Below are 12,058 nucleotides of genomic sequence, written 5' to 3'. Positions count from 1 at the left end.
CTATTCAATCTAATAATTACCGAGGCATAGAAATATGCGCGACTTGGGATGGTTTTCTATACCTTTGCCTCCCCCATACGCCTATAGAAAGCCATGCCACTTTCTACACATATGTTCTTAAAATGTTTCTAATGAAACCACAGGATTTTTGCATGTGGACTGTATGCGGACACCTCCATTCATCTCCTCTCAGTCTAGTTAGTACAATTTCCTGCCCTCTAAGTATTTTGGAAATTCATTAGCAGTACGAGAAGGTAAATAGTTCTATCCCTGACGGTCTCCCACGCGTGTCCGGCTGAGCCAGGCCGTCCAGCTGCATTGGATGCCGGTTCCAGGGCTGGGTTGAATTTCTGACATGTTTTTAAATATAAGTCACTTTGTTAAATTCATAACATTTAATATATTTAGACAGCCAGAGTAATATGTGTGTAATGAAAGGATTAGGGTTGTTGCCAAAATCTGCCAAAGTTATTTTAATTGAGTGTTACATATGCAGAATTTCGGCATTTTAATGCTTAAAATATCATTCCTTCATTGTGTGCAATGGCTGGCTCGAGTCCCAAGGGCCTGTGACAGGGCATTAAAGGGAAGGGGTCCTGCCTGGAAAACGTTATCACAGCGATTGGCGGTGTCACAACATCCCGCCCAGTCCCCATTGCAAGGTGCAGGGAGTACCTTAGAGCAACTTTGGGATCATTAGTTCTCATGTAAATGGATGAACATCAGCTCAACGCATTGCCTGAAGGTCATGGACGATGCATCCCTTTCATTGACCTGGCTGTAAGTGTGGTTTATCGGTTTCATGCCATAGTCGCCGATATTGCATTGTTTCTGAAGGCATGTTTCTGACAATGATGGTATTATTCTATATGAATTGAAAGCTGAGGAACACTAGGCCATGGTTCGATGAATACCTGCCCATAAAATACAGTTACGTATCTATTGTATTCTGGTGTGCGGCATAAGGTGCATGCAGTTGGGAGCAGTTGGCGCCCTATTCAGTATACCTTTGTGAGTGCTGTGAATTGTAAGTAGACATTTATTGTGAGAGCTGTTCAAGGCCAACACCGGGCATCTTTATAGCATACGGAGTGACTGGTGTAGCCTTGGCCTCCTCAATATTCAACTGCATAAACATATATCGTGCCAATTGAAGTTCTGATTTATCTGTTTTATTGGCAGCGGGCAAAATAAAGGAGGTTTTAAAGATCTAATTAGGATTTTAAATTCTATTAATTTTTCAAAGTGTCCATCCTTACAGTAGTATTTGGGACTCCTCTGTCATAGCCACTTTTGCTCAGTGTTGATGTTCCGCTTGTGAATCGCACATTTGGCCTTTTAAAAATTTCCTTACTGATCTTTGTAAATATTATGACGGTAGGTTCCCGCTGGAAATCGATGTCGAACCAAGAGAAGCAACCATACTATGAAGAACAAGCTCGACTCAGTAAGATCCACCTAGAGAAATACCCCAACTACAAATATAAACCCCGACCGAAACGCACCTGTATTGTGGACGGCAAGAAACTGCGCATCGGAGAGTACAAACAGCTGATGAGATCAAGGCGGCAAGAGATGCGGCAGTTTTTCACGGTGGGGTGAGTACATAAATAATGATCTAGAATAATACAAGGCCTGTCCCAACTCATGTATGCACAGTGGAAGCCCACCCCACAGATAGAACACAATGGAAGCTGGACGAAGTAGATCTCCACTATGGAAACAGTGAGTGAGGAGGAGGGCTCGCTGGTTCCTAAATGTGCTAGTTATTAGATCTCTGGATCCAATACCCAATATTTATATTTGATTATTTTATTATTTCGCAAATGTGTGTCTTCTTTATAAATAAAAGCTTGATTGTTTAATTACTGGATGTGAAAAAAAGAATCCTAATAAGATATTATAATTAATAAAATACTCAGATATTTAGGAAGAAGTGTAATCTAAGCATTATTATTGAAGTGTAAAACTTCTGCCTTTGCCCAGTATAATGATTAGATTACACAAAGAACGGAGCGGAAAACAGGTGATCTAATTAATGACATTTTCAGAAGATAATAGTTCATTATACTCACACTAATTATATGGTTTGTTTAACTCAAGGGGCTATTGTAGAACTACCAATGGAAAATTCAATTAGCAAAACTACAAAGAAAACTCTCGTAAAACTAACCTGAACAGCTAATGAAATATAATATTTTGAAACGCTGTTTTTTAAAGATAAAATATAATGTATCATTTGTTTGCATTGCTACGTGCGCTGTGTGAGTTGTATATTCTTTTTTTTTCCAGGCAACAGCCACAGATCCCAATTAGCACAGCAACAGGGGTCATGTATCCGGGTGCTATAAGTATGGCAGCCACCACACCGTCTCCGCAGATGACATCAGACTGCTCCAGTACATCCGCCAGCCCCGAGCCCAGCATCCCCGTCATACAGAGCACCTACGGCATGAAACTGGACAGTGGGAGCCTCGCAGGAAACGATCTGATAAACGGAGAGGACGAAATAGAGATGTACGATGAGTACGACGAGGATCCCAAATCAGACTATAGTAGCGATAATGAAGCCAATGAGGCGGTCGGTGCCAACTAGAAACATTTACATACATTGGAGGAAACTGAGGAAAATACGCTCTTGACTTTGGAGTTTTGAACAAAATGAAGTTCTCAAAGAGCCTGCATGCGTATGTGGTTTCCACAGTCCCATCAGCAGAATGGTCTTAAATATTTCATGTGTGACACAGAATGACTTCCCCTAGTTTTTCTTGAACATTTTTTATTTTATTTTAAGTGAACATGTGTAAAAAAAAAAAAAAAAAAACACAACTGACATCAGGACTTGAACTGTAATGAACCCATAGCTGTCTTACAAGTCTTACATTTAGTGTGTTTCCTTCTTTTGGATGCCGATAGTCTTGAGTTACTGTTTTAGATGCGGTATAAACATTCTCACTCAGGTATGTACCAGCCAACAGGTTGTGAATGTGTTTTTAATGCTGAATTATTTTAGGAGATAGAATTTTACATAATGTAAATCCAGATGCGTTCACATCTGCCCATAGTTCTCCGTGGAACCTCCTTCTGCACTTTCACCTCCCAGATATGTGTCTTGGTGTGCCAAACATTTAATACTTAAGCCTGGGCAGCTGATGTCTTAAGGGAGAAAGCCTCTTCGAACGTCTTAGAAATTCTTATGAAATGTTAAACAATATGTCCGCTGTTGGTGATGGATGGCTGTTGTCATTTTATGGTTTCTACAACCCCTTTTTTCTAGAAAAAAAAAATGGTGGAATGTCCCCAACTATGGCCACTGGTGCTGATGTTATGTGGGTTTACACCAGAAAAAAAGAATTCTTACTCAACGTCTGCCATGTAAATTGCCATAGTGTGGCCCTTTATATCCCTTGAATTCAGTCTTAACAAAAAAAAAAAACACTCATAATTTGAACGTATTCATTCCAGAATGCTAAGGGTACAAGTGAAATCCTACAAAGTCATGCTCCACCCAAAATCTGGCTCTAGATATGCCAATAAAGGTGTCTTACGTCAACGAGAAACGTTCCTTCGCAAGGTGCATAATGTAGATCTTATACATTGCATGATACCTGCTTACCTTGCTTAGCTAAAGCAAATACTTTCAGGTACTGTTGGGTGATACCGGGCAGGAAACTTCAGATCCGGCAATTTTACTGTTGGTGACTGAAGACACCATGGTCCCTTGGGGATCTCATCTCATTCATATTTGTCAGTAGGTTAGTGGAGTCCATTTTTGGTCACCCAGCTGTTGGAACCCCCGTTATCTTTGGCCAGTCAACAACAGAACGTGCCAGAGATCAATTTCCTTACATAGTCTTAACTAAGTAACCGAGTATTGAATCCCTGTTAATGTTGCTTTTATAGAACTAAATCTAAAATATTATATTTGGTCACGGATACGTCACACAAGACATAGCGATCTATACTTTATTTAAATAACTTAAAGGAGACCACCTCAGCCACAACGGCCCTGTGTAACTGGATTCACTATGTATTAAAGTCTTTTAGTTGTCTACAGTAAAATAATTTTTAGGGGTCAATCCTTTTCTTAGTCGCGAGCAAGCAGGTGCAGCTATTTACCACACTTATGGTACCTCTAAACTGATTTATGTTTGCAGCCCCATTTGCCTAAGTTTGCAGGCGATATCGGGCTGCAAGGTGACGAGTTGTGGTGCAATGTACAATACATTGCGACGGCAACTCGTCCTTATCATACCAAACATGATTGACCCCCTAGTATTTACTAGATATTTAACAATGTTTTGATCATTATCTCATGGCCATAACAAAAAAATAAAAGGCAAAACAAAAATGGCAAAAACCGCGAGCTGGCGAGAACAAAATGACTGTTCTTATATTCTGAAACTTGATTTTTCTTGTCCTACACTCTCAGAATTGTCCCTATGTGTTAGAAGCACTGGATATAATGGTATTTTTTTTATCACTTCTGACTAATGTGAAACTGTTGTATAAAAACTTCATGAACAAACGTCATCTGTTTAGACTCTTGTGGGCTCGACTCACAGTTGCCGGATCTGAGTCACTTTTTTTTTATTTTTATGTCTCGTTATTTCATTTATTTATGCAAAATGCATGCTGGTTTGAAGGCTTTGTTTAAGCTCCAATCCCATACCAGCATTGAGGCATTAGCAAGACAAACCTCTAAGTCACCAGATAAATGAACATGTGCACTGTCTAAAAATAGAAAAAAACAGGAAAAAAAACAAACATGTATTTTGGAAAAAAAGTATTACATAGCAGCATTGGGGGTTTTATTTATTTATTGCCCAATATTGGCCTAATGTACTATTATAAGAATTACTGACAATCATTCAATTCATAGCTGGAGCGTAGATCAGTAGAGTTTTCCATTTCCGATCATTATATTATATAAATATAACATAGGGCATAGTTGTTATTTTTAATTCACTGATACTTAACTATCCAATAACTTATATATTTACTTAATGCATTTTTTTTATGTTGCTCCTTTAAAAGTCACTTTACCCAAATTTCATAAAGTGGAAGTTGGTTTGCAGGTCGGAACCTCCCCATTTAGATATTGTGATATAGGATTACATAACAGGCATAGGATTACAATAATGAAAGTCTGATCGAATAAATTGGTAATAGTGTTCATTCTAGCACCGTGCATCTTTGAAGACCTGTGCAGTTCCTCTTCCCTGCCTGGGGTGTCGCTCTATCTGCTGTGGTGCTATTAGCACAGACCTGGTCTGCATATCAGAACTGAAATACAGACCGCATTGTGCTAGAAGCACCACAGCAGAGAGCGACACCCCAGGAAGGGAAGAGGAACTGCACAGGTCTTCAAACATGCAGGGTGCTAGAATAAAAATTAGGGTAATCCCGTATTTTACCACATTCATCCTACAATGTAGCACCGGTCCTGTTCAGTAAATCATGTTGCTTGTTACCAGCATATTAGTTATATAACCGAAAAGCCAAACTTATTTTTATGCAGAAATATCTGTTCCGCAAATCAAAAAATATGTAATTTTCCTTCTTCCTATAATCTTGCAGCCCCAAGATGCTCCATAACTGTGCTTGCGAGTTCCGCCATTTCGTTTGGATTTGTGAAGCGTCTTCACTTTTTCATTTGAGAAAATTCTAATTGTTAGAGCCAATAACTGAACTACGTCAAATGGGATTCAATCAAACTCATTCTGTACTACAGTATGTTCGGGAATTCCCCCCCCCCCCCCTTTACACAAATCTTTCTTTTATCCTCAATGAGTCAATTAAAAGGAAGAATTAACAATGAATGATAAGTGGCTTTCTTTGAAGAAGATAAAAAGATAAAATTAATCTGGATAATGCTCTTTATATTTTAATATGCTTCATTGTGTTACGGTACAAAATATTTGGTACGGCATAAAAGGGAAATGGGGAGTTTCAAGAACTTTTTTTTTTGTAAATAAATCTCGGAAAAGAGGATATTTTTGTTTGTTATATTTAATTGTGCAAGACATTAAAACTTGAACGTAATCTGGAATCATACTGAGGAAAAGAGCTGGTAAGAATATTTTAGGGCTTTCTGTATTATTAAAAATAAAAAATTGTACTTACATATTTCATTTACAGCCAGAGATTGTAAAGGTCTATTCTAGAGTTGTGGGTACATTTGTATAAATATAGGCAGAGGCCATATAGCTATATAGGAAACTGAAAGAATGTTGACACATATATACTTTAACGCTTATTTGGATTATGTATGTGTAAAATCAATGGAGCGCTTTCAGCCATCTAAAGAGAGTTGCACTTTAGAAAAACATTGGAATTCGGTACTTAATTACAACGCTTTGGTGTTCATAGAGAAAAGTGTAACATTTTTATTGTGCATCTTTTGGTTGAGTATATCTTATCGACAAGACCCTAGAGAATTACACAGAAAAGGAACGAAGTGATGTCAGAATCTTGTATGTGAATGCTTTAACGCAAAAGGCACCAGTGCACGTATTTGTATTGATTTCGCATCCTAAAACGTGTGCTGTTTATTAACGTGCTAACGACTCTGATAGGAGAGGTGCTCAGAAAGGTTGCAAGAGTGGGTTGTGCAGTGGTTGTTTGTATAAAGCGGTGCCAGGCCAGGACATGTAATAGAGTGCACAAAAGTGCAATGGAATGACCGTCCTCTTATCACACAAGAAAAGGGAAAGTAATATTTAAACATGAGGGTTGTTTTTCTAGTTCTGGAACTGTGCAGGGAATTCCATGTAGAGTCTTAAAGTCTAGGTTTAGCGGCATCTTTTGGCTGATTTACTATAGAGAAAACACTGACCAAAATATCAAACCCCCTGCCCGCTTCTTGTTCTTAAAAAGACAAAAAGGAGTTAGTTGGGGGTAGAGCGCTTCACCTCGTATACTTACACCTAGTATAATCATTGGTACTTTGGGAGTAAAGCATACAAGTAGTTTTGGAATGTGGCAGTCTCCTTTACATGGCAAAAAACATTATTCTTATTACTCTCGGCCAGGAGAGTAATCCATTTAAGCTCCAAAGTCGGAATGTGGAAATAATGACAAAATGAGATGTAAATCACCGTTTCCATTTCCGATGTCTCCACTCCTACATAGTATTCATACAATGCACTCAGATTGTTTCTGTATTACAAAGTAACCTGCTCATCAGCACTTAATCCAGAAAATGTCACAAGGCTGATAGTATTCTCTTTGATCTATGTGTCTTACTGTTGGTTAAGGTACCTAAATCTTACAGTCACGGGTTCGTTCTTCAACTGTTTCAATGCTGGCAGAAACCAACGCATTTCACAACTAATAAATGCATTGTAGCCCCCAACATTGAAAAGGTTAAAAAAAAATTACAATTTGATTAGAATGTGAAATAAAGTTTGAGGTCACAATAATCCGCACCCAGCACCTGTATATATTCTTTCGGGAAAGTCAAAAGAATATGGTTGACCTCTGTTTACAAAAGCACTTGTTACATTTCATTTCAATCCCTAACTTTTTTTTCTCTCCCCCCCCCAATCCATTGTTTTGTAAAGTGGTTTATGTTTTATTTTATACTAAGCTGTAGAACATTTTTTGATAGTATCCCACATGTAACATTTTTATAGACGGATATGTCTAGTTTGACAGCTCATCTCTTTGAACGTACACAGTGTTTTAATTGATGTAGACACATTTTTTAAAATAAAAAAAAAAATGCGTGCCAAACGCAGAAACTATTCTATAGAATAAGTATATAGGAGACGCAAAAAGAGACTTTGCGACAGAACTCGAAGTTTAATTTAAGCTCTGCTTGGCTGAGAACTGTGGGGCCAGGGTCTTGGTGCTCACAAAAAATGGGATAGGTGCAAATATAAACTGTCTGTATGCTGCACATTGCAGACCGGCTAGTGTGCGTTGTGTGTTTGTTTTACCTTTGTCATTTGTGTTTTATGCTTTTTTCTTTTGTTAAGTTAAAAACAAAAAAAGCAAAATCTTTTCTATATTGTATCCCCTGCCAATTTTTAGCAAAATAAAGAATAAAAAAAATGCTTAGCATCTGTTTTCACATTATTGTATTGTCATATACAACTATTAAGAAACGCTTGTAGCTGTTACTATGCACCCTTAATGTAAACCCCCCCCCCCCCCCCTTCCACATGACATTGTAATTTGTTTGTGATGTATATTGTGAGGTTGTACTCTATGTTAATTTAATCAGCACAATTCACTGACATGCTGGACTGAGATGCTACATCAGCTGCTCTTTGGAAGCGGAACGTAATGTTTCAGGGGGCTTTTGGGATAACCCAATGCCGGTGTATCCAGAAATTTGGCGGTGTTTGCTCTTTTAATTTTAAGAGTTTCAATACCTGCTAAATCTGAAAGCTTTCTTATTCTTGTAAGATACTGGTAGCCACCTGGGCCGATGGCGTAATATTATTTGGGCTTTTAGGAAAAAAAATAAAAGAACTGAAAAAAAACAAAACTAGTGTCTATTGCTGCTTTGAACATGTTTTAAAAGTCTGAAAATGTAAATAGTTTATCAAAAGGAAAAAAAAATCTTGTACAGTCCAGTGTAAAGTTTTTAACTGAACTTAAAAAAGTTGCCCTTCACTTGTTTCTCACAGTTTCCTCTCAATACAGTACGAATACCTGTAAGGGGTTAACAGTCAATAAATCTGATCCAAAATATAATTCTAGCTTTGGCTTCTTTGAATTAACAGACTTTTTCCACCTCCTCTTGTGCAGTTTTGACGAGAGGTGATCGGAACGACTTGTATTCTGTCGCTCAGTAAGGACTACAGAGACTGTAGAGAAAATGAGTTGTGCTCGGCGTGCCACAGATGCGCAAGGGGCATACTGTAATATGTATAACATGCATTGTTAGGAGAAACTAACCATGGTCCCATAAGGGAGTGGCTGTAAAATTACCTATTTATGCTAATTTACCTCAAGACTGTCCCTCCGCCCTAATCAATTCACCATGACTCCCTCTTTTGTACTGCTGTCGACACTTACCAATTAAAGATACATTTTGTTTTACGAAACTTGCGTGTGTTGTTTTTGTTGTGCATTGTTATGCAGAGTCAGACAGGGCCTGTTACAGTAAGCAGGACTGGTGCAGCCAAGCAAAGCTTTGCACCGGTAGGCAAGGCCAGTGCAAGCCCCCGCCCGCCCCAGGCAAAACCCCCTGCGCCACCCGCCGGGGGGAGGGTGCGGACGATACTGCGGCAGGGGGGGTTGCGATACTGCGATGCGGCACGGGGGGGTGTGCGGGCCGCACTGAAATCCCCCCAGCGGGCAGCGGGGGGGGCAGCGTTAATTAACGGGCGGGATGGGGAGAGGGAGGAGGATTACATACTCACCTGCTCCCCGCTCCCTGCTTTCAGGTACCTCTCTATGGTACCTCGGCGGCTCAGGACCGCCCCCTCCAGTGGCCGGCCCCCTAGGCAAATGCCTAGTCCTGCCTAGTGGTGGCGCCGGCCCTGCTGGTAGGTGGCACAAACACATTTTGAAAGAGTCAGCACACTAGTAACAGATACAGAACTAGTACAGTTTAACCCCGCAGCAAGGAGCTCCCAGGATTAACATAAAGGTTGAATGAAGCCAAGTCACTTTTAGATAGATCTAGATAGATCCGGCTGGGTCAGTAATTACCCTACCTGTTTCCACAGACAGATCTCCTTAAAACATGACCAGTTTGGAAAACTTGAGAGTTGAAATTGAAAATCTCTGAGAGATAATTTACTGTAATGGAAAAAGTCATATAGACTCTGATTACTTGAAGGTACACCTTTAGGAAGTCCCAACCATGGTGGCGGGTTTGACCTTACTCCAAGAAGAGATGGCTGGTTTTCAAAGATAAATAAACTTTACAGATACTGTTGGGGAGTATCTAATGCCGGCTGATATTTCCTTTTGCTGAAAATAGCGTCCTTTTTTGACAGAAAAAGTTGAATTTACATTCGACCTATTCAATGTAATTTCTGATCTTCCGACTTTCGGAAACATTCAGTTGGAAAATCTGCGTCTTTTTGTTCGGAAACTAAACCCCCCCCTCTAACCGCCATGTGTGCTTTAAAACTAAAATACTGGGGCAGATGTATGAAGCCTTAACAAGAGATAAATGCAAGGGTGATAAAAAAAGATAAACGTCCGGCCAATCAGCTCCTTACTGACTTTTTTCAAACACAGCCTGTAACATGACAACTAGCAGGTGATTGGCTGGATGTTTATCTCTCTTTATCACCCTTGCATTTATCTCTTGTTAAGGCTTAGTACATCTGCCCCATAGTCATAGTATTGGTCACAGGAGGCCTCACAGAGTTGTTCTTTTTCCTGATTTGGAACGTATTAGTTGTGATTGACATACAGACATCAAACTGATTGTATCATGAAGAAACTACATTTGACACCATCATAAAGTATAAGCCACAAATTGAAAGCATTTACTTACAACAAAATACATAACAGTAACTATAGCACAGTAATCACCAATATCTATATAATAAGTTGAAGAGTGTGTGCGTGTGTGTGTGTGTGTGCGTGTCTGTTGCATTGCGGACACAACGTGGCACTCAGAGCCACCAAATTCAGCAATAAGATACCTCTGGACCCGGTGGTGTGCACCTCAAAGCCGTTTTTGGGAAATTTCACTTAGAAATTTAAAAAAAACACCAAGGACCAAATGTAATAGGGTGAGAGTTTCAGAAAGAGAGATTTTGGGAGAGTTTTCCCATTTTTTTAAAGCAGCAATCAATTACACTGCAAAACAGGTTGATTTTGCCATGTAATTGATTGCTGCTTTAAAAAAAAAAGTGAAAACTCTCCCAAAATCTCACTTTCTGAAACTCTCACTCGATTACATTTGGCCCCAAGTTTTAATTTGCCTTCATTGATGATCCGGAAAAAAGATTGACGATCTGGTAACCGATGACGAAGGAACAACTCCCCACCTGATTTCATTGCTGTCATTGAGTATGAATGACACATTCTAACATTATGGTGAAGGCTTTAAACGATTAGGAATAATTGAGGATATACATAGACCAAACACAGTACACCACATACGCGCACACAACACACACATATATACGTAGCGCACCTCACACACTTACACATTGGACAGATACACACATAACACACCACATGCAGTACAACACAAACCCAAAAACAGTACAATAAACACACAGAACACACACACACACTGAAACATTGCACAGATACTGAAACACACAGAACACACACACACCTAAACAATGTCAGGATATGCACAGCTCACCACACACACATATACAGTATACGTAGCGCACCTCACACACTTACACATTGGACAGATACACACAACAAAACACACACATAACACACCACTCACAGTACAACACACACCCACATTCACTACAACACACACCCAAAAACAGTACAACACACAGAACACACACACACTTAAACATTGCACAGATAAACACAGCAAACGAAACACTCATATACGTAGCACACCTTACACACTTACACATAGGACAGATACACACAAACACACATAACACACCTCTAACAGTACAACACACACCCACATTCACTACACCCCCCAAAAAAACAGACACAAAACACACACACTTAAACATTGCACAGGTACACAAAACACACTACACATACTGTATATATATAGGTAGTGCACCTCACACACTTATGCATTGGATAGATACATATAACACAACACACACACATACACTACAAATCACACACAAATACACAGAACAAATAAAAAATAATTGCATCATAGCATACCCTCCAACTAAACCGACATTGCCATTTTTTAACAGTCTGTACCGGCAAATAAAAATGGTATGCATTGCGGTCTGGGTAGAATGCGTCGCGTCATGACATCACGTGGCCCGGCCCCTGACATGCTCTCACACTCAGACGCCCGGTGCATGTGCTTTACAGATCTCCAGACATCAGAGGCTGCTGCAGCAACTCTGTGGCAGAAGCGGTGGGGAGAGCGGCAGTTGCAGTGAGCGATACATTTTTTATTAATTATGGTGCG

The 12,058-nt window shown here is 39.6% G+C and overlaps 1 protein-coding gene across 17 annotated transcripts in view; it reads left to right on the top strand.

Annotated features, from left to right (window-relative positions):
• SOX6 (SRY-box transcription factor 6) overlaps positions 1-8,146 on the top strand; it is a 442,476-nt gene extending 434,330 nt beyond the window's left edge. For all 17 annotated transcript variants that reach the window (XM_083164677.1, XM_083164684.1, XM_083164689.1 and 14 more), the window contains 2 exons: positions 1,382-1,598; positions 2,293-8,146. In XM_083164677.1, the coding sequence (XP_083020803.1) occupies positions 1,382-1,598; positions 2,293-2,596 (521 nt within the window). In that variant the 3' untranslated portion in view covers positions 2,597-8,146. The remainder of the gene's footprint in view (positions 1-1,381; positions 1,599-2,292) is intronic.
• The last annotated feature ends 3,912 nt before the right edge of the window (positions 8,147-12,058 follow it).

The sequence above is a fragment of the Crinia signifera genome, chromosome 11 (assembly GCF_055691185.1).
Source record: "Crinia signifera chromosome 11, ASM5569118v1, whole genome shotgun sequence".
Taxonomy (NCBI): Eukaryota; Metazoa; Chordata; class Amphibia; order Anura; family Myobatrachidae; genus Crinia; species Crinia signifera.
The sequence above is the reverse complement of the archived record's forward strand: the minus strand, read 5'-3'. Positions and strand labels throughout refer to the sequence as shown.